The following is a 22,582-nucleotide window of genomic DNA, read 5'->3' as shown; positions in this document are numbered from 1 at the left end:
TCTCTTCCTGTTGCTCAGCCTGCTGACCTGCCCCCAACCCCCAATAGCCTACAGATGGCACCCAAGGCCCCCCAACTCCTGACCCCATTATTTCCTCCCCAAACCCACTGCTTTCACACTTCTGCTTTTGGTGCCCTCTGTCTGGACAGCCCTTCCTTCATGGGTCGCCTGGACAACTCCTATACACCCTTCAAGGCCCTCCTTAAACACCGTCTCCTAAGTATATTAGTATGTTCCGAATCTGTGGCTCCCAGCACACCTGGACCCATTCTCCTCAGCACACTGTGTCTATTCCCTCATTGTATCATCACTGTCAGTTCAGCTAGGTGTCCCCCTACTGGTCCTCATCTCCAGGTTTCTCCATCCCCACAGCTAGTGTGTGAGTTCAGGCCTCCCCATGTCTCACCAAGACCCTGTGCCACCTCCTCACAGGTCTCCCTGTCCCAATCTGGCCCTCCAGCCCATCACGACTCTGTAGCCTTGGTGCTCAGATCTGCCATGTGACTCCTCTGTTCAAAAGCCTTCCATAGCTCCCCACTGCCCTAAGGAGAGTGTCCACAGGGAATGACAGTACTTCAAATGCCCCTTCCCACCTCTCACCCCACCCCACCGATGTCCATCATACCCATGTGCTGCACACCCCTGGGCCTTTGCACAGACAGTGTCCACCTGAAAGCCCTCTCCCCGTCTGCCAGGCACACTCTGACCCGTGTGATGACCACACACCAGGGGCTGTTCTCAGTGTTTTACATGAGTTAACCTTTTGAATTCTCATAACAACCCCAGGAGAAAGGCTCCATCGCTGTGCCCAGTTCACAGGTGGGAAAACTGAGGCCCAGATAGGAGAGGAACCATTCAGAAGTGGCAGGAGGATCTGATCCCCACCCACACTGTCATTCCCCCTGGTAGGGGCCTCAGAACTGCTGAAACCTCCCCAATCCATGCCACAACCACCCAACCCCAAATTAATCGTTCTCTCCTCTGTGGGTTCTGAATTTTGTAAACCTGCTCCTCAGTGCGCTGTGCAGGAATTAGCCGATCACACAGTAATCTCCCCACCAGGAAGCTTCTGGATAACTTCACTTTACTCCTCTAGGTCCATGGTAACTGGCACAGTGTAAGGGGTTCAATAAACTAGAATGAATGAGTGAATGGTTTCCAGGGATGTCAGGTACTGGGCATTTCTCACCCTCCTCAAAGAAAATAATACTTTATGCAAATTCTCTGGGGCCAGACCTTTTCCCTTCTCCCTGCCAGGCTCCCTCCTCCTAGCCCCACCCCCACCCCACCCGCAGTTTCTGGGAGGGCACTGGGCTCTCCAGAAAATGCCCCAGGCTCTCTAGTGGTGCGCTTCCTGATTACTGATGAAACCAGGGCTTAAAGCTGGTGAATCATGAGCCGCTGCCAGCCAGGGCATGTTGGGGTGCCAGGCGGGAAGGGAGAAGCCAGGCTCCCCATCAACCTCTCTTTCCATCACTATATGGCCTCCCCAGCCTCTGGAGTCCTGGTGACACTAGCTGGAAAAGGACTAGCCCTGGATGCAGGTGACTGGAGCAACTCCTAGACTGTCCCCAGTCCTCCTACACCCCCCACCTCGGCCACTCCCAGGTCCCAAAGAACACACGGCCCCAACAGTTCACAAACCCCCTTCCCATCCTTGGTCTGGTGACTCATTGACGACACCCAGGAAGGTGGTGCATCCCCATTTAGAGGTAGGGAAACCAGCTCAGGGAGACCAAACTACCGGAGACCACCCGGAGGAAGTAAGCAGGGCACAGAAAGTTGAATCCCAGTTTTCTGCCTCCCAAGGGGGTTCAAAGCAGGACCGGCCATTTCTTGATTCAAGGGTCACACCCTTAGAGGACAAAGGAGTGAGAAGTATGGATTCCCAGCTCTGGCCCTGAGACACCTGGAGGAATCTTGTCAAACATCGCAGGGACCTGAGGCAGGTGGGGAAACTACAACCCAGTGGGTAAGGGCTCGTGTCCAGGTTCAAGTCCCAAGTTGACTCCTAACAAGTCACAGAGTTCCTGCGACTTTGGACAAGTTTTTTAGCTTCCTCAGGTTCCCCTTAGGCCTCAGTTTCCCCATCAGTAAGATGGGAGCAGCTCTGAGTACCTACACGTCACAGGATTATTGTGAGGATTGTATGAGTTAACACAGAAAGGCCTTAGAACAGGCAAGGCATACTCAATAAACAGCAAATATTTTTAAAGGGTATTTTGAAGGAATTATTTCCCCGAGGAGGAAGCATTTGGAGTGAATCCTTGTTGTCATCAGAGAGGAACGGTCCCCATACCTGCCTGGTAGAAGGTTCAGGCCTGAGGCCTCCTTACAAATCCCGAGTCCTGTCGCACCCCAGACCTACCAGGTCAGAGACTGGGGGTGGGAAGCTGGTATTTTTAACAAGAACCCCAAGGGGTTGCTTGGATCAGGCAAGCCTGGGCATCCCAGGGGCTGAGTATCATGCCTTTTTTGTGGTCTCTTTTGGTAAAACACCTTCCACCCACCTGTCGGCATGTCCTTGGAGGGAAAACCAACTTTCTCTTTTTCCCAATTAGTAATAATATTTAGGTGGTATTAAAGGCTCACTAGTGCCAGGTGCTTTGCTAAATTAATTCTAACTACCAACAGCCCTCTGAGGCAGGTCCTCTCTTTAGCTCCATTTTATAGAGGTGGAAACTGAGGCCAGGGAAGTTAATAACTTGCCCAAGGTCACCAAGCTGGAACAGCAGAGCCAGGACTGTCTTTACCACATGGTATGGCCTGTACAAGCAGCCCCAGCACCTTGGGGAAGTGCCTAGATGCTCCGGCCCAGGGCAGGTCTCGCAGGAACTGGACAGCCTGCAGTCTTTTACAGGCAGCTTCACAGGGCTAGAGGCCAGGGTCCCAGTCCCAGGCCCTTGCCCTCACCAGGTCCACACAGCCACATTGAATCTCAATCTCAGTGGTTCCTTTACCCGACTCCCCTCCGCCTCCTGGCCCGGGGCAAAAGAGGGCGCTCCAGAGCCAGGGAAAGTGCAGGCTTTGAGGCCCTGAGCAATGATCTTATCCCCCACCCCACCCATAATCTCCCGTTGCTCCCTCATCTGCACCTTTTTCCAGGCCCATCATGTCACTAGCATTTCTCTGGAAATGCTGTGTCTGTGTCTTTGATCAAGCTCTCTCCCAGGCCAGGCACATCCTTTCCCAATTTTAGGCTTCCATGTTGAGAGGGTGGCCTCCGGGAAGCCCTCTCTGACTGCCTCCTCTGGGTTAGCGGGCTCCTTGGTGCCCCCATCGCCCTCCAGGGGATGACTGCCTTAAACAGTAATGAGGTTGTGTCCTAAAGGTCTGTCTCCAGGTACTCTGAGCTAGGGGGTGGGATGTTAGGGGAGGGGAGACAGAGGACAGGTGTCGCTGACCTCCTTCTGGGTTAGGTGGGGGAAGAGGAAAAGGGCAGGTCTCCCTCTGCCGGGCCTCTTCCACTGACCATGACCCACTGACCATGCCTGTTGGGCAACCACAGGCCGGATTGGCTGGGGCTGTCTAGAGGTGAGGAGGGCAGGGCTGTTTGCTTTCCCCTGGGCACCTTTGGCCAGCCCCGCCCTCTGTCTGCCCACCCCCCACCCCCACCCCAGCTCTTAGGACCTGGGGCTTAGAACAGGGAGGGATACTTCTTGAAGGTGTGAAGTAACATCTTGGTCCCAGTTTTCTCTGGCTGGTTCCAAGCCTCCTAGCAGCCCTGCCCCATCCTCCCGGCATGGAGGCCTCAGGGCAAAATGCGGTGGGTGCAAGATGAGGCTGATGGAGTTACTGGCCCATCACCCCCACCCAAAGATGGGAGACTGAGGCTGCCAGAGCCTGGTCAAACCAGAGCTGAAGGCTTGTGGCCCCACTGGGGCAGGATGGGATCTGGCCTCCTCCTTCCCAACTCCCTCAGGCCCTCCACCGTCAAAGCAGGGGAGGGCTCTGGGGTTGGGGGAGGAGAATGGGGAGGGTCACCCAGACGTGGGGGGGGCTGGGCCCTGGAGCCAGGGATGCTTCCTGCGGACACTGGACTCCCACATTCCTGGCCATTCCGAAGACTCAGTCCTCCTCCCTTCTCGCCTTCCCCGGCATGGGGGTAGGGCAGTGCCTGGGTCTGAGCTGGCTGCTGGTAGGCGGGACCCTGCAGGGAGGGACTGAGGTTCAGACTAGAGGGGCTGCCCGGCAGGCCTGTCCAAGGCACCGCCCTGGGGGTCCTTCTGATTCTCATAAACAGGAAGTCCCCCCCCCACCCCCCCGGTCGACAGGCCCCTGTGTATGCAGACGCTGGACTCTGGAGGCCCAGCAGTCCTTGACCTCTCCGGCTGCTTCCTGTTAGCTGGGCCAGAGGAGAGAGAGGCAGACAGAAATGGCCTGAGGGAGTGTGAAAGCAGAAGAGAAAAGCACTTAGAGGCTGAAAGGAAGGAGGCCAGAACAAGCCCGGCACATAGTAGGCACTCAATAAATCATCCGGCCTGAGGTCGGATAAGGAGGAGAGGGGCTGCTCTGGGAGAGCAACACAGTTGGGGGAAAGAGAGGCTGGAGGTTCCCACCCCGCGGTCACTGAGGCCTAGCACATAGTAGATGCTCAGTAAATATTTGAGACGGATGTTTAGGATAGGCATAGGATAGGCGGGGAAGGAGAGTCCTTGGGAGAGCAGCACTGGTGGGGGGCAGGGAAAAGAGGGCTCCCCCGGCCTGGCTGCTCCCTGTGGGTGGACAGCCCCTAAGAATCAGCTTCCCATTGTCCCTGTCTGGCCCCCAGCCCGCCCCACGGCCGGCTGGGCCAGGCCACTGTCTCAAGGCCCTTTATTTTTAAAATCCCTGCGGTGTTCCCACCCCAAACCGAAGGAGCAGTGCCAGCCACAGATCCGCCTGCGGCCTGGGCTCAGGGCCCAGAGGCGCCGGGGGTGGGGCATCCGGCCACCCCACAGCTGCCGCAGATGCAATTCTGGGAGGGCTACTAGGCCAGCCAGCCTGCCTGCGCAGGGTAAGGAGGCCCCTGGCACGCCCCCTGCTCTGGGCCCAAGGTGTTAGCCCAGAGGCCTGCTAGAGGAGCAACCAGATATGTGTGTCGCATCCAGTGGCTTATTCTTCTGTAAAGTGAATCTTTCCAGAAGATTCGCTTTACAGAATCTTCAGAATCGTTCCCCACATTCCACCAAACAAATACATGCACAGCACCTACTGTGTGTAAGGAGGGAGGCATGGGCTCGACTACATGGGGGTGACAGGTGGGGCCTGAGGAGGATGCAGGCGGTGCAATTGTGGGGACAGTTCTGGAAAGAGCCCCCCGACCAGCTCCATTCCTTCCAGGCTCTGTGACCTTAGGCAAATCATTTGGCCACTCTGAGCCTCGGGCTCCTCCCCTGTAAGATGGGACAATAATAGCTACCACGGAAGGCTGTGGTCCATCTCCAGACACAGCAGTGAACAAGGTAGTCGTGGTCCCTGCCCTCATGGAGCCTAATGTCCTGGGGGAAGATGACCCCCCCATATGAACAAGGTCATGGCAGTCGCGAAAGACACCGAGTGGAAGGGAGGGTGCTGGTGGGGTGAGGGGTCGGGGAGAAGTTAATTTAGATGGGTTGTCTGATAGGCTTCTGAGGAGGTGACATGACCCGAGAGGGAGGCAGCCTTTCACTCACCTGGGGGAAGAGTGTTCTGGGCAGAAGGAACAGCAGCGCAAAGGTCCTGAGGCAGGGGAGTGGGGGTGACCTGACATAATGGGTATGGAAGGACTTTGTAAACTCTCAACGGCTGTGCACTTGGAAGGAGGGGTTGTTATTGTTATTGTCACTATGTCAAGTTTGGGGAGGAGACAGGGATGTCAGGCAGACACATGCCACAGCTGAGAGCTGCCCCTGCATCCCTTCCTGTTCATGTACTCAACCTAGAGAATGCCCGGCTGGCTGGCCAGCAGACGTGCTTGGGTCCTTGAACTGCAAAGGGCGTTCACTCCGGCCAAACTCGTTTTCTCCTTTGATCCTCCCAGTAGCTACGAGGTAGGGCTGGCAAGGCTTATTATCGTCACATCCATTTGATGGACGGGGAAACTGAGGCACGGGGTGGACACAGGATGGTGGCAGTGGCTTGCTGAGATCACCTAGCTCACTAATGGCGAAGCTGAGCCACATGCTCAAGTAGCCCGGTTCTCAGGCTAGGCTATCCCACTGCCTCGCCCCAGCATCTGGCCCAGCACCCACAAACCAGCACACAGCCTCCACCAGGAGGTGCCAGCCACCCCCCAGGCTCCAGCCCGAGAAGAATGCGGCCTGAGCCTCCCCGTGGGAGCTCTGGCCAGCAGGCCTTGGCAGGAGAGAGGCCGGCTGAGTCAACAAGAGGCTGGCAGGGGCTCAAGCTGCCCACCGAGGTGGAGTCAGAGACCTAGAGGGGGCTGCCCACCCCCCACCCCTCACTCTCCATGAGACCCTCCCTTCTGCTTGCCTGAGTGCCTGCCAGCCCAGTTAACCCCTGCAGGCCTGACAGGGGAATGGCCTGGTGAGTATCAAACAGTCAATCGCCCTGCAGAAAAGTGCTGTGGGACCTCAGGTAGGTCACTTCACCTCTCTGGGCCGGTTTCCTCACCTGTGAGATCCCCTATCTACCCATGAGGATGGTGTCAGAGTCTTTATGAATTAATAAAGGTTACTCTGCACATAAAACTGTACAAGCCATTGCGTCTCCCCTCTGCAAGCTGGGGTGCAAATTCCTGCGTCCAGAGGCAATGGCTGTGCCCTGTTGCCAGGTGCCGAGGAGTTACTTAATGAGTGCTTGCTGTGACGTGACAGTTCAGTTCAGGAAACAACTCAGAAAAGTACAAGGAGCCTGAACATCTGCAATCATTATGATACACACCCCCAACCTGTGTTTGTAAAGCTTCTTTTCCAGCCATCTTCTTTGATTGCAGCATTATTATTCCCATTTTACAGATGAGAAAACTGAGGCACAGGGAGGCTAAGGAGCTTACCCAAGATCTACAGCTGGGACTAGTCAAAGCCAGGTCTTCTGACTCCTGGGCAGACATTTGGAAGGGCGAACGTCAGGGGACGGCCCCAGGAAGTGGAGGGAGGAGCAGTGAGCAGAGGTTATGGGGAGTTGATTTCTGCTCTATTTCAGGGAGAAATTCTTGACCAGCAGAGCTGTTCTCTTGGAATGAGCTCCCAGTCACCAAAGAGGTGTAAGTAGAGGCAACATCCATCAGTCAGGGAGGCTTCTGAGCAATCCCGGCCCCAGGAAGATGTGTGCGCAACACGCGGGGTTCCTCCCCACATCCTCACACTGCAAGGACAGGGTCCCTTCATGGTCTCAGAGCCTTTGCCCTCAAAGCAGCAGGGCAGTGTGAACGCCACAGACTGAGGTTTGAATCCAGTGGGACCACTTCCGAGCCGCAAGAGGTTGAAGAAGTAACTTTACCTCCTTGGCCTCAGTTTCCTTACCTGTATAATGGTATTGTGAGGATTAGGGCCAATGCAAGTAAAGCACCGAGCCCAGAGCTCAAGCTCGCATCTGGCACTTAGGAGGTGCTTAATTACTGCTCCCCTCACTTCAGCTCATCCTCCTCTTATCATACGTCCAGGAAAGGGGGGAGGAAACCAGGAGCTAAGAAGCTGTGTGGGAAGGGGGATCATGGGAAGAACCCAGGACTCAGAGCCGGGAGCACCGGGTTCGACTCCCAGCTCTACGAACAACAGGCAGGGGCCGTGGGCCAGTGGGAAGGGCTTTCCCTCCTCTGTTTCTGCGTCCACCACACAAAGGAGATCACGTATGTAAAGGCCCTGCATCCACCAAAGTGGGCTGGCTTTTGTTAGAAGAAAACAGATGGACCCATGCATCCAGGAATGAGCCTATGGTTGTGGGGCTGAGGAAGAAGCCCCACCGGACCTAGGCAGGACCAGGTGAAGCCCCAAGGGCTGGGATAGGCCTGGGGAGTCGATGCTAGCGATGGTCAGGGCAAGGCAGGGCTGGCCTCCAGCCCACAGGCCTATCTCTCAGGCCAGGCTGGGCAGCAGAGAATAGGCCATTGTTTCTGCTCCTCAAACACTTTTCCTGTCCCCCCCCCCCTTGCCCCTGCTCTCTCCACACCCGCCCCTCCTCATGTTGAGAACAAAGATCTCCTGGAGGACCTGCCCACCCGTGCAACACTGCCCTTCCATCCAGGCCCCTGGCCACCTGGCCCAGGTCTGAAGAAGCCAGCCTCATCATCTCTGAGATGGCAGGGTCACCTGGCCTTGGCCCTTCTGCTGTCCCTCCCCACCCCCTGCAGCTACAGGCACCTCAGACCCCCACTCCCCCACCTCCATCCATCCATCTGACTGTCCTCCTCAGGGGCGGGGCTGGAGGAACTGACCCCACATCCTTCCTCAGCCCCCCTCCAACTTCTTGTCCTGTTCTCCAGGAGAAAGGGAGCCTGAGGGGCGGTGGGGGGGGGGGCTTCCCCTCCCCCATTTCCCTGCGGAGCAGTGAATAAGGAACCAGAGCTGAGTTGGCCTGGAAGGCTCTGGCTGAGAAAACTCTTCCACGCGGCCAGCCCTTTTCCCAGAGCCTGGAATTCCAGAGGCGTTTCCGGCCCTGACAGCTGCCTGCTTCTGGGAGCCATGCTCTCCCTGTGGGCCTCACAGTCCCACCCTCTAAAGTACCCTTGGGATTAACTCCCATCCTGACCCTGCTGCTCCCAAGAACCCACTGACACCCAGGCATCACCTCAAGAAACAGCCAAGCGGGGACAGCCAGGGACTAATCTGTCGTCACCCGGCCCCCAGGCTACCCGCCAGCCCCAGGCCAGGCCCTGATGCCCCAGCAACTCAGTCATCACTCCAGCTGACACCCCATGGCACACACACCCATGCCAGACACACGCATTCAGTGTACCCAGCCTGGCTCTCACACCTTCTGGTTCGTACAGTTTCACATATCTTTGTAGAGCCTTGTCCCACCTCCTCCAGGCAGCCTTCCTGGAAGCCCTGCCAAGTCCGTGCTCTGTCTGAGCCTTAACTCTCTGTGAGCCTGTCTGCTTCATTCTGTTAGGCTGGGAGCTGGCACACAGTAGGTACTCAACACATGCCCATTCACACTGAAGGCAGCCATGGGCTGTGGGGCAGCCAAGGACTCCAGCTCCACTGCTGACTCGCTGTGCAGCCCCGGCAAGGCCTACCCTCTCTGGGCCTCAGTGTTCTCAGAAGCCCACTGAGGCCCTGAAACTTCCACCAATTGTTGACTCTTGGGGATCTGGGGTAGGCGGAAGGAACTAGGAAGGAAGGGCTGAAGGTTCCTTCCAGGAAAGTCTCCGTCCCCTGGCTCCCCTCAGAGCACGTTCCTGTCCTCAAGGTCAACCAGGGAAAAAAACTTGGGGCCAGGTTGCCACAGGCCTCTGCTAATGAGAAACCCCAGTAAGGATCCCAAGGCACCTCAGGGTCTGTGACACCTGCGGGCAGCCATTGCTGGGGAAAGGGCAGGGGCCCAGACTAGCCCACACCACAGAGGGCCAGGCACTGCATTCAGGGCCTCTCTCCCATCCTCCACAGTAGACCCTCCCCAGCTTATCTTCTCCCCTCTCGAGACCAGCTCTCTCCCCAGCTCCACCTGTGGGCAATCTTACCCCAAGACACAAGGCCCAGTTCAAACGCCACCTCCTCCAGGAAGCCTCCCTGGACTTCCTCAGTCAGTCCTCTGCCTCCCTGGCCCCTTCTACCACTGTTTTGGCCTTTCAGCCCTACCAGTTCCTGGCCTCTGTCTTCCCCACCAGACCAGACAAATCTCTGAGAGCAGAGACTGCATTCCTTACTCACCACTGCCTCCTCACAGGGTACCCAGCCCAGGGTCTGGCCCACAGCAGGTGCTTACTTAATGTGTGTTAAATGAAATCGCCTCCTGGGAAAGGAAAGTCCTAACGATAGTAATAATAATTGCTCCCCTTCATTGACCATCACCTACAGGACAGGTAGTGAATTTTATGGCTCATCACAAGGCCCAGGCGAGGAAGCGGCTCAACCAAGGTCACTCAGCTAGTGAGAGGCAAAGCCGGGATTTGAACTCGGGTTGGTCTGACTTGGAAATGCATGCTGGGTGATAGAAGTGAGAGCATGGGGTAGCCCCCTTCGCCCCACTGCTAGTCTCCCCAAGCTGGGGAACTAGCCTGCAGCACGAATCACTTGGAGAACCCAATGCAGCCCCCTTCCCTGCAATGCCCAGGTGTGTCTGAGCCCCTGCCGGGGGTCCAGCCCATGGAGAGTGTCCCTGGAGTGGTCCCAGAAGGAGGACACCTGCCCTCATGGTGGATGCAGTCCAGTTGGGGTGAAAAGGACCCCCTTCCTATGCTGGCTGTGACTATTTGTTCCCCAAATGCGCCAGGAGCACAGACATCACTGTCTCATTGGAGAGCTAGCTCACAGAGTAACCGATGCCAATATGGAGGAGGGACCAGGAGCAGGGGAGAGGCTCACTCTGAAGGAGGGCCTCCAGGAGGAGGTGACATTGCAAAGCAGCCTTCAAAGATGTTTTGCCCAAGGGCAACCCATTGATGAAGGTGAGTGAGGTGTGTGCCTGAGAAAGATGACGACATGCTCAGAAACTCATGTTGGTCAGCAGAGGCCAGGTATGAGTTGATGTAAGATCATCACAGGATGAACAGGGAATGAGTGGGTGAAGGGACCCATGGAGGGACAGGTGGGCGGGTAGATGGCTGTGGGTGTGGGCAGTGGAACAAGGGATGCTGGATGGATAGAGTGGGGGGGTGGATATATGGGTGGGTAAATGGATAGGGGTGGAAGGAGGCATGGGTGGGGAGGTGGATGGATGGGTGGGGGGTAGCTAGATAATGGATAGGGCTGTAGGCAGTGGGTCAACTGAGGTGTAGTTGGTAGTAGGATGGCATAGTGGATGGGTAATAGGCTAACAGATGGATGGGTAAATTGGTGGTTAAATGGATGTGTAGAAGGGTGGGTAGATGGATGGATAGGAGTGTGGGTGGTGGGTGGGTAGATGGGTAGCGGACACTCAAAAGACAGAGGACTTGGGGAATTTTCTGGCAGTCCAGTGGTTAGGACTCTGCACTTCCACTGCAGGGGGCATGGGTTCGATACCTGGTCCAGGAAATAAGATCCCACATGTCTCGTGGCATCACCAAAGAAGAAAAAAAAAAAGACAAAGGACTGAGAAGAGCAATCAGTGGGTCATTGAGCAGATGCATAAACTGACCGAAAGCCGAGCCAGACTTTGGGATGGAAACGATGCATCCTCCTAGGGAGGGGCTGGGATGGGGGCTGATAGATGTGGCTAACTCACTCAGCTCAAGGCTCCCACTCCAAACCTCACTGGAGCCTGGTGGGCAGCCACTGGCATTCCTAGGTCCCCAAGAGGGAAGTGACCCCTTTAGCTGTGCCCTGCCCCCTCCACCCTAGCTCCATAAAGGACTCTCTGCCCAGAAACTGCCTCTTTTCCATAAGCCCCAGGCCTCAGCCCACCCAGTCTGCAGGGTGAGCTGAGGCAGCAGCTGAGCTCTGTGATTATGGCTCAAGGGGCCTGGTTCCTCAGCACACAGGAAGAGAGGGGGCCTCCTGAACTCCAGGCAGCCAGTCCCACCTAGCGGCTCCCAGTCCCCAGCTGGGAGGCATTTGTTCTGCATTCTGCACGGTGATTACAGCTCTGCCAGGGTTAACCCCTGCGCTCCTGGGCACAGTCTCTTGACAAGGGAAGGAAGGGGACCACAGGAAATTGGGAGAGGAGAAAACCATGGGAAATGGGGACTGCCCATCCCTGCATCTTTCACAAGGATGCCCAGACCCCTCCCTTTCTCTCATTTTCTGGAAGGAAAACTGAGCTGGATCCTTAAATCAGGAGTGAAGCCAAGAACAGGAATGCAGCCTATATAGATAGAGAAGTACTGTATTTCTATCTGGAGAGAGGCTTAGAATGAGGGGAGAGCGCCTCTCAGCCTCAGTTTACCCATCTGTAAAATGGGGCAACGAATTTCTAACTCACCGGTTGCCTCACAGAGAGCTAGCAGAAACAAAGTGACTGGCACATAGTAGGAAGGTTCTCAACCACTGGTTGTTCCCTGCCTGCCCCTGAGCCCGGAGCTAAAGAAGATAGAGAGTATGTACGGCAGGTTGTAACTTTTTCCATTAACACTGCTCTCTCGGCCATATCTCTGGGGCTCTCAGCAAGTAGTAAATACCCACGAGCAGCAAATGTCCACGCTGGTATTATACCCATTTTACAGACAAGAAACTTGAGGTTCAGAGAGGCCAAGTGCCTTACCCATGGTCTCAGGGCCTCTGACATCACACCAAACTTTGCCAGCTGCTCCGGGGATCTTCTGACTACATGTGTAATTTATTGTCTAACCAGGTCACCTTTGAGAGTGAAAGGAAGTGCTATTAATAATTACTCTGGGACAGTAGGCGTCATCTGGGACCGTCCTGGGCAAACCGGGAAGTATGGCCATCCTGCCACAGTTGGAGGCTTTGGGAAAGTCACTTTGCTTCTTTTCAAAATGGACATGATGGCAGTATTGTCCCTACAGGGATCTCATGAGGATTAAATGCGATGATGCATGCGAGGCTCCACAGGGCCTAGTATGCATTAGATGCTCAATAAATGCTGCTTATTACTGCTGCTGTTAAAGATGATACCCACAGAGCACTAGTCCCTGCCTCCGTTACTGTCCTTCACGGAAGTTCTTGGCTCACAGCAAGAGCTTCCAAATTCACACTTGATCACACTGCTTGCTGGCTTGGTGAGGCGGGACACCTGGCCCAAGTTTAAGCCCCCAATGCCTGGCCCAAGTCTCTCCCAGCCCTTGACTGTGCCCCCCATCTGAGCCTCTCAGGGGCAGCCCCCCTTCCCCCATGCTATTCAGTGCCTCTGAGATGTTCCAAATTTTCCCGGGGCAAAGCACCTTCAAGCCTGAGCCCAGGGAAAGAGCTCTGACCGACTGGAGTCTCGATGCTACTGCTGTGTGAGCAAGTGCTGGAATTCTCTATACCTCAGTTTTCCCATTTGTCCAGCTAGGGAAATAACCCCTCCCTTGGTGGCCAGCATGAGGATTCTGGGAGCCAATGAAAGAAGCACGGCGCTCTGAACCGCGAAAACCTCCTTCCACGTGTGTGTAAATATGGCCCCTCCTCCAGCCACACCTGCCTCCTCCATGCGGCTCCTTAGCTTGTTCTGTCTCTTGCCAGGTGTGTGTGCATTTCCACTGCCCTTGCCTCTGCCTGTGTGTCCTTTACAAGTTAACTCTGGTATCGCCTCTTCTAGGACACCTTGCTGAGCCCCACCCCTCTCCTGCAGGCTGTGTTAGGGGTCTCTTTGGGCAAGGACAGCCCAGGTCTTCCTGCCTGTCCTCAGGGGGCTCACAGTCACAGGGGAGTATCAGAGGAGGTCAAAACAGCATGAGGCAGGGATCGGAGATCTCCCCTCCTTGAAGATGGCACAGATTGCTGTGCCTGGCTGATTCCCTGCCCCTCATGGGTGGGGTTGAGGGGTGCTCAATAAAGCTTTCGGAACCCATCTATCTGAGGTGTGACCTCATGTAATTGTTCAGCAAGACTCCTAGGTGCTGACACAGCAGAGAACACTTAACAACATAACATCTGATGCCTGCTGCTATTATGCCATTTTACAGATGGGAAAAGCAAGGCACAGAAAGGCTAAGCAGTGACCAGAGCAGAATAGGAAGCCAGGCTGTTGAGTTCCAAGGTCCACAGCCTTGACCACACACCACACCACTCTACCAGTGGCCTGCACCCCAGTCTGGCTCATGTCTGTGTCCTGGTACCCGCGGCGGCCTGTACTGGAGCAAAAAGGAAAGGGGGGTTAGGAGAAAGTGAGTGGGTATCCCAGCTTGTAGAATTTAAGGTCTAAGCAGGACTCTGGCATTCAAGGCCTCTGAGATCCGGCTTCCCTGTTCCCCAGACTCCCGCAGGGAGCGGCTGAAGAGCCCAGCAGCGAGAGTTACCAGGTCAGGGCGCCCCAAGGCTACGCAGGGAACCGGTGGAAGAGGGCTTGGGATCCGGGGACCGAGTCACCTCGCCCCGGCAACCCGCACGTTCCCCGGCTCCCCCTGCCCCAGGCAGCAGGCAAAAGCCTGACCTGGCGCCCCCGCCGCTCCCCCTCCAGCTCTCGCCGCCGCCGCTCGGGGCGGCGTGATCGGTGCCCGGGACGGGGGCCCGGCCCCGCCCGCAGACGGGAGGGGAGAGGCGGGAGGAGGGAGCGGGCCCACACCCCGCCCCCGCCCCCGGAGCCAGCCCGCGGAGCCCGCGGCCAGGGCGGCGCAGACCGGCCCAGCCACTCGCCCGGGCTGCGCGCCGGGACGCACTGCCGCCGCCGCTGCCGACGCGTCCGCCCTTCGCCCCCCGCTCCCGCGGCTCGCGGAGAGAAGGTAACTGCGAGTTGGCCCGCGGGTCGTCGAGCCCGGGGTGGGCGTGGACACCGGCAGGGGGATCGCGGCGCCGCGAGGACTTGGCACCCCCCGCTAGGCTCAAGGAGAGGGGGAGGGGGGCCAGCCTGCCAAAGTCGCCCCGGGTGCCAACAGGCAGGCCCGGAGCGCTGGCCGCGGGAGCGGCGCCGGGACGCTCCAAGTTTTCGGGTTGTTTTGCAACGTTCCCGGCGGGAAGAGTGGGGTAGAGAATTGGAAGGTAAAGCGGGTTGCGGGAGGAGGGGGCGAGTCGAGGGCAGTCTAGGCTCCTTCCTGCCCTGGGAAAGGAAGGGAAGGAACGGGGAGGGGGCTATGTGTCGGAATGTCTGGCCCCTTGGCGAGGCCCGCGCGGAGAGCGGGAAGTGGGGGGGGGGACCGCTGGGGAGATGGTCCAGGCACCCTGCCCCCTCCCCAACCGCCGCATTCCAGGCCGGAGCAGCGGATGAGGTCATCCCGTCCGGTTCCCCTCGGGCCAAGGCAGCCGGCTGCCCCCTTACCCGCGAAGCGACCCTCCGCATTCTGACCCCGTACCTCCCGGAGGGAATGTTTTCTGACCAAAATTTTTCCCGGACTTCCAATCCCGACTGCCCTCGAGATTGTTCTATTCTTGCCGAGACAGGCAAGACTCAAGAAGTTTGAAGCCCATTTTCTGGATCGGGAAACTGAGGCTCAGATTGGTGAAAGGACTGGCCCGGAGGACACAGCCGCGCGAAACGCGGTGCAGGGACTGGAAGCGAGGACTTGGGGAGACCCTGCCGGAAGCCAGTCAGCCTCGCCGAGCCAAAGGCTGATTCGGCTCTAACTTGGGGTGTCTGGGCAAGACGCGTCTCCCCCTCTTCCCCCTTCCTCCCCTGGTGGCCCAAGGTGCTCCCTCCTACTACTATCGCCCTTGACGTCCTGAGAACGGGGTCTCCGCTGCCACTGTGGACAGCTTGCTACCCTCTTTCTGGCCTCAGTTTCCGTGTCTTGAAGTGGCAGGACGCTGAGGAGCAGAAGAAGGCAGCCCCCAGGGAGTTAACCCCTTGTTCCAGAGGCCAGAGCAGCCCTAACAGAGACAGGGTCCCGCTGCGCACTGGCAGGGGTGGTGTTACCCAGCGGGACACTTGCGAGAGGGGGGCTATGTGCAGGTAGTGGCTTCCAGGACGAGAGGTGGTGCCCGCTAGGGGCCTGCGGGTGACCCCCAGGTGAGCGCTAGGGTTCCGCGGCCCCCATGCCCACCTCAGCCTTGCCTCTCCCCCTCCCCCCACCTCCGTCAGACAGCCCTGGGCCTCCTCTAACCACAGGTGCCTCCACAGCGGCCCCTGTTGGCCTTCCCTAACGCATGGTCCCTGCTTCCGGCCCCAAACCTTGTCCTTTTGGTCATCACTGCTATTGAGCAAGCTCCTACCGAGTACCCAGGCCTGACCGTCCTCTGTAGGGTAAACATGAGGACTCCTGGGACGCTGAGGCTGCACGGTGACCACTCTAGCACAGGTCACAGACACCGAATCGGCAGAGCTGAGTCTCCTGCCTCCCAGGCCTGCCCTTCTGTACTCAGCGGCTGGGCATCTGCCCGGACCCCAGCAACTCTTCCCCGCACCCCTGGAGTCTTCACCCACTCCCCTGGCATTTACTATTGATGTTGGTCGACTCCTGGGGAAGTTCCCAGCCACACCACTTTTTTTGTTCTCTGATCTGGGGCAAGTCAGTTCCCTTTCTGTGCCTCATTTTTTCCATCTGTAAAATGGGTGTTTGTGAGCATTAGCAGGTAGTATTCTTGGACGGTGAGGGGAGATAGGCCATGTTCCTGGACAGCCGGAGCCCTGCTTACTCCAGGGCCAGGTGGGGCACACTTAACCACCAGCAATACCCTGTGGTCAGTGTCAAGTGCCAAATAGGCTGCCATCAAGGGTCCCCAGGATGAGAGATATTAGCGTAAGAATGTTGACTTTGAAACCCAGCCCTGCTTCAGGATCCAAGCGTTTAATTTACAGCATCTTCCACTCTTAAAACTCTCCTGCGAGAGGACCAGCGTTCGATGCAGTTCTTGTTTTCCGCATGGGAAAACAGGTCCCCAGTAGCAGTGCCCTGCCCTCGACTCCACAATGCCGCAGGTCTCTCTACAGCAGTGGGTGGGGTAGAGATCTTTTGGAGGTGCCCAGAGACATTTGGGAGGTGGGGGCATCACAAGATTGGCCATGGGTGTTGGGTGGGGGCTGGAGCCCCTTTTGCTGAGAAAGGAGGGGCTGCTTCTAGAAGCCAGGGAATTGGGGGCTGGGGAGAGGTGGGTGTGGCCCCATGGCACACACAGTGACCCCTCTTCATGACATTTCAGGATGACACCCTCCCCCCCTCCTCCAGAGATTTAATCCTCATCTCAACAGAGCAGGGAAACCTGGCCCATGGCAGGTACCTGCCATGTGACCTTGGCCAAGTTCTTTCTCTCCAGAGTTCTTTCTCTCCAAGCCGTGGCTCTTCCTGTAAAATGGGCTAACCCTCCAGCTTTTCGGGGCTGTTGGAGAATCAGATGACATCATGTAGTGGCTGGCCAAATGCAGAGTGCTTCATAACTTCAGCAAACATTCCACAAGGACTTCTTGGTGCCGGGGGTGCCAGGGAAAGGGATGATTCAGAACGCCCCCCCAGGGGGGAGGAGTTATGGTTGGGAGAGGATCAGATGGTGGGAAGGGAAGAGAATGTAGTCAGAAAACAAAGCAAGCTTTGTTTTATTGCCTCCTTTGTTTTTTTCTAGTTATTTAACCTATTTTGAATTTCAAATAACATTTGAAGGGCAGAATTGAGGTTTTTATGCTTGGAGGTGGCAGCAAAAAAATTTTTTTTAAGTTGACACTCAGATCTAGGTGTTCTTGTTAAGAATCATTATCAACGTCTATCAGCTCAGGTGCCGGGCCTGTGGAGGTAAATGACTTGCCCAAGGTCACACTGTGAGGCCACTGAATCCTCCACCTACCCTCCCTCGGAAGGTGACAAGGGGTGAGCCTTTGGCATGAAGGTATCACAAAGAACTCCTGTGATTAAACTGGTATTGATTTGGCATTTGGCCGCCTGCAGAGCCCAAGCTGAGTGCTGGGACGGAGGGAGGAGGGAAAATCCAGGCAGTGGCCCCAGCCTCAGAGTGTGCTGTGATCTGGAGAGACAAGACTGGGCTCCACGGGCCAGTAAAGGCTACGTGAGTCAAAGGCTCTGAGTTGACGTCTCTACCAGCTCTCTTGATGTGACCTTGAGCAAGCTTGGCCTCTCTGGGCCACAGGAAAACCAGATGTGGGACCATAGGCCCATAGGTGTCCTCCAGCCTACACTTTCTATGATACTAGAAGGGGTAGGGTCAGACCAAGAGAAGCTTAGAGAAGACTGGGACTGGGGAAGAAAGTGGGGGAGAGATCAGGAGGGGAGGAAGTAGGCAAGAAATAGCTTTTGGCACCAGCTGAGCTTTTTCCAAAACTTGTTCCCCGGTGACAAGGCTTTTGTCAAAACTATGATAATGTTCTTTCCTGCGGGCCTTCTCAGAGCCTTGAATATGCTCAGGCATGTAGTAGGCATCTGGAAAAACCACTTTTGACCACAGGATCCTTTTTCCAGGAAGCATGTAGAAGGCGAAGGGTTCTGCTGTTTACACAGCAGTTCACAAAACCTTCACCGGGCACCTCCTCCCTCCTGGCCTTGCTGGAAGACAATTTAACCCTCTGAGAAGGGAGGTGACTTACTTAACCCACCAGCAGGAGGCCCCTGGGGTTCAAGGGCTCTGGGGTTGGGAGCCCTGCCGGCTTCACCATTGCCTGCTGTGTGGCGTCAGGCAAGTCCCTTCACTTCTTTGTGCCTCAGTTTCTCCTCTCTCTATAGAGCCTCCCTCAGGGCTGTTGTCTGGGTTAAATGAGTGATGAACTTAAGCCATTGGCACTCAGTAGGTGCTTCATCAGTGGGCGCCGTATAACGACCATTCATACATTTTGCCTCCACACAGCTTAAGTGTACAGCTCGATGAATTTTTCGTGCCCCCTCCCAGTCTATACCTGTTCAAAGGCAACCACAATTCTGATTTCTACCATATCGTTGTTTTGCCTGTTCTTAAGTTTCCTGTGCGTGGAGTCATGCGATATGTCCTCCTTTGTGGGTCTGCCTGCTCAGCATTTTCTCCGTGTTCCCCATCGTTTTTTTTTTTTTTTTTTTACTTTTTGCTCTCGCCAGAAGCATGCGGGATCTTAGCTCCCCAACCAGGGAGGGAACCTGCGCCCCCTGCAGTGGAAGCGCAGAGTCTTAACCACTGGACCGCCAGGGAGTCCCCATTTGTTCTCTTTAGCTGTTATTATTTGGACCCAGGATGCCCCCCAGGCCTACCACTACTTTTCTTTCTTTTAGGTCTCCACCCCTGGGCAGGAGAGGGGCTGTCCACATTTGAGGCACGTCTGGTGCCTTCTGTGTTCTTGGACAGAACACCTACAGCTGCTTCCACAGGGCTAGGAGCCAGGCCTCAGGGACAGACAAGCCATGGGCTTCCCATAGCCTCAGCATTTGGGGGCAGCACCTTAGGAGAGCAGGGGCACAGCCTCCATCCACCCCCTTTCACCGTGAAGGAGGGAGCTGAGAAGCGGACCCTTAGCCCAGCCCAGCGCCCTCCCCAGGCCCCCGGTGGGCATGGACCAGCAGCTGTGAACAGCCAGAGCCGATGCCGGGCCCCCAGGGGGCCGGAGGAGCCCCGGCCATGAACCTGGGCAAGCTCTCACCCGTGGGCTGGGTGTCCAGCTCGCAGGGGAAGAGGCGGCTGACTGCGGACATGATCAGCCCCCCACTGGGGGACTTCCGCCACACCATGCACGTGGGCCGTGGCGGGGATGTCTTCGGCGACACCTCCTTCCTCAGCAACCACGGTGGCAGCTCACGGGGCACCCACCGCTCGCCCCGCAGCTTCCTGGCCAAGAAGCTGCAGCTGATGCGGAGGGTAGGGGCACCACCCCGGAGGATGGCTTCCCCACCTGCGCCCTCACCTGCTCCACCAGCCATCTCCCCCATCATCAAGAACGCCATCTCCCTGCCTCAGCTCAACCAGGCCGCCTACGACAGCCTCGTGGTGGGCAAGCTCAGCTTCGACCGCAGCCCTGCCACCTCCACAGACGGCCACTCCAGTTACGGTGAGGGCCTGGGCTATCTGCCTATTTTTCAGAGGCTGAGGCCCAGAGTGTTTGATGGTTCAGCCAAGCCTCCAAGTGAGCTCTTTTCCCCACAGCATTTCAGCCTCCGTGGAGGTCAGGCCCAAACCCCAAATCATGGATGGAGCGGGGGGTCACAGGGTGGGAACCTGCTCACTCCCCAAAACACTGAGGTTGAGAGGTGAGGAGATGGGGTTTGAGTTCTACCTGCCCCTGAGCTGCCCCCAACCCCCACCCCCAGGCCCTTGGCTGGGCCAGCCCACTCTAGCCCCCTTCAATGGAAGCAGCTCCCTTGTGTCAGAATGATATAGTGGAGAGACAGAGAGCCAGGGCTCTGGATTCAAATTCTGGTTCTGCCTGATTCCCAGCGAGCCAACTGACCTCTGTTAAGTCAAGTCCTGGCCTGTATAATGGGCCCCTCATGGTCATTGCTAAGATTCAGTGAGATGCTACACATATTCAGTGTGGCCCAGAATCTGGCACATAGTAGGTGCTCAGGACACAGGAGCTGTTGCTGTGTCGTTATGTGAACAAAGGTTCCTGTAACTTGCCAAATTTGGAAAACCACTCACATGGACAGAAGCCAGAGGCCCTTCCTGCCAGGGTGGGGAGTGGCAGGTGTAACCTTGGCTTCTCCTCTGGACAGCTCACCTGGGAACCGGGGCCCCTGCTGCCACCTGGTGGCCATTTCCTGCCCTGCAGCTTTGACCCCGCACCAGAGGCTTCCTGCGGTGCTCCTTCTCCAGGGGTGACGCTTAGAATCTCACTGAGGGCTGGTCCACAGTCCCACCACTATATCTCAGTCCTGGTGGTCCTGGAGCCAGGGGCTGGGACAGAGGACCTTTGGAGGGCATTTGCCTGTCCTTTGGGTCTTGATTTCTATGTAGTCAGACTCTGGCTGCTGGTTCCATCCCTGTGCCCACAAACCAGCCCATATGCTATGGGTTCATGGCAGGGAACCAGGGGTCATACAAGTTCACAGTTGGCACTGAGAGTCAGGAGATTTGAGCTCCAGGCTTGGCTCCAGCCCATCAAACTCTGTGGCCCTGGGCTAGCCCTTCCCCTCTTCCCAAAGTGAGCCTCACTTTCTTCATCTGCAAAATGGGAATGAGGATTATGTAAATTTCCAGGGTTGACAGGAGGATCACACAAGAGACTACGGGGCTCACTGTATTGGAAAGATGGGGGAAACTGAGGCCAGATGGGGGAGTAGCTTGCTAAAGGCCACATAGCAAGCTGGAGTTGGTCCTGGCTCTCCCCTCCCCAATTCCTGGTTAGGGACCCCAGCTATGACCCTGGTCCCTATTTCTCTTCTAGGCCTGGACTCCGGGTTCTGCACCATCTCTCGCCTGCCTCGCCCAGAAAAGCCTCGTGACCGAGACCGTGATAGCTCCTTCCCCTCTGAGCCTGAGCTTCGCCGCTCTGACTCCCTCCTGTCCTTGCGCCTGGACCTCGACCTTGGGCCCTCTCTCCTCAGTGAGCTGCTGGGGGTCATGAGCCTCTCAGAAGGCTCTGCAGCTGAGACCCCAGCCCCACCCCTTGCTGCAAATCCCCCAGCCCCTGTTGCAAACCCCCCGACCCCTGCCTCAAGCCCCCCACCCCGTGGACAGTGCCCCAATGGGGTAACCCCGGGGTTGGGCCCAACGGCTGAGGCGAGGGCCAGCCCGGTAGGAGAGCGTCCCTGTGCACCTGCTGATGTGGGCCCCGGCAGGCACTGGGGAGCAGGCTGGGGTGGCAGCCAAAGCAGCCGCCACTACACTGAGATGGATGCTCGGCGGGAGCTGGTGGAGGTGCTGCCCCAGGCTCGGGCCTCTTGGGAGAGCCTGGACGAAGAGTGGGGGCCACCACAGGCAGGCAGCAGGGCCCCCGTGCCCAGCACGGTGCAAGCCGACACCTTCAAGTTTGCTGAAGCTGAGGAGGATGACGAGGTCAAGGTGTGAGCGGCTGGGCATGGGCTCAGGACCCCAGCCAGCCTCGGGGCACCGCCTGTGAACTGCCTGCGTGCAGAGCCAGCCCCTCACCTGACAGCTGGGTCCCGCCAACGAAAGATGGGAGAACCCAAGTTGTCCCCAGACCCCTCCACACCTCTGCAGGACAGACATGGGAGGGAGGCCAGAGGAGACCAGGCTTGTCCTGGGACCTGGGTGTTCCCATGGGCCGTGCTGGGCCACCCTGCCTCCCCCCACTGCCACTCTGGACCCAGTAGCCGTTCCTCGGGCCCACCCGCCACCCCAGGCCGTCCCCACCAGCTGGAGGGCCTCGCCTCACAGTGCAGCCTTTGTGCTGGGAAAGCTGCCCTTGCTGGGTGGGGGTGGGGAGCATAGCACATAGAGCCTTTGTCCCCTCTCCCAAAGGGACCGCCTGCCCCAGCTCATCCTGGAGTTGCCCCCAGCAGGGTCCCCACTGCCTTTCTGAGAGCCCCAGCCCTTGCTAAGGCTGCTTCCCCGACATTTCCGCCGCCACCCCACTTGTCCCAGAAGCCTCAGAGAAAAGTCAGGTGTGACCTCACAGTGAGGGAATCCCACCTTCCCGTGCACCCCAGACCTGCCTCTGGGTCCTGATTAAAGAAGGCTTTTTTGATAAAAGGTGTCCTGCAAGATGCTTGAGGACCTGGGAGGACAGTGTCAGCGCCACCTGCTTGAGTCCCCTGAGCACTGGGTTTGGAAAGCCAAGGACTCCCCCAGGGGGCCCCAGTGAGGGGAGGGGCCGAGGCACTGGGTAATGAGTAATTAGGCCGGAATGAATAGCCCTGAGATAAGAGGCCCAGGTGGGAGCCCTTATCTCTAGTTCCGGGAACAGCCCCTGGCCCAGGTGCCTGGAACCATAATCCCACAGGGCAGCTTGGCACTTGCCCTGGTGACAAAAGGGGACAAGCAGGCAGGACTGGTGGCTTAGAGGTGTTCGGGAGCACGTCCCAACCCCCAGCCCCCACTTGGCAGTCCAAGGACCTTATGCCTCAGTTTCCTCATCTGTATCATGAGGATGCTGGGAGCATTAAAATAATGGAAAGCACCAC

General features: G+C 57.2%; 1 protein-coding gene across 1 annotated transcript; it reads left to right on the top strand.

Moving 5' to 3' along the window:
* The first annotated feature begins 14,231 nt into the window (after positions 1-14,231).
* Positions 14,232-22,151, top strand: CDC42EP1 (CDC42 effector protein 1). The gene is made up of 3 exons (XM_082420073.1): positions 14,232-14,386; positions 18,779-19,548; positions 20,884-22,151. Exons 2-3 carry the CDS (start codon positions 19,086-19,088, stop codon positions 21,504-21,506), a joined length of 1,086 nt encoding a protein of 361 aa, XP_082276199.1. The 5' UTR covers positions 14,232-14,386; positions 18,779-19,085; the 3' UTR covers positions 21,507-22,151.
* Positions 22,152-22,582: the final 431 nt, after the last annotated feature.

This window comes from Balaenoptera physalus, assembly GCF_965194825.1.
Source record: "Balaenoptera physalus genome assembly, chromosome: 13".
Taxonomy (NCBI): domain Eukaryota; kingdom Metazoa; phylum Chordata; class Mammalia; order Artiodactyla; family Balaenopteridae; genus Balaenoptera; species Balaenoptera physalus.
This window is presented reverse-complemented; position numbering and strand designations above follow the sequence as displayed.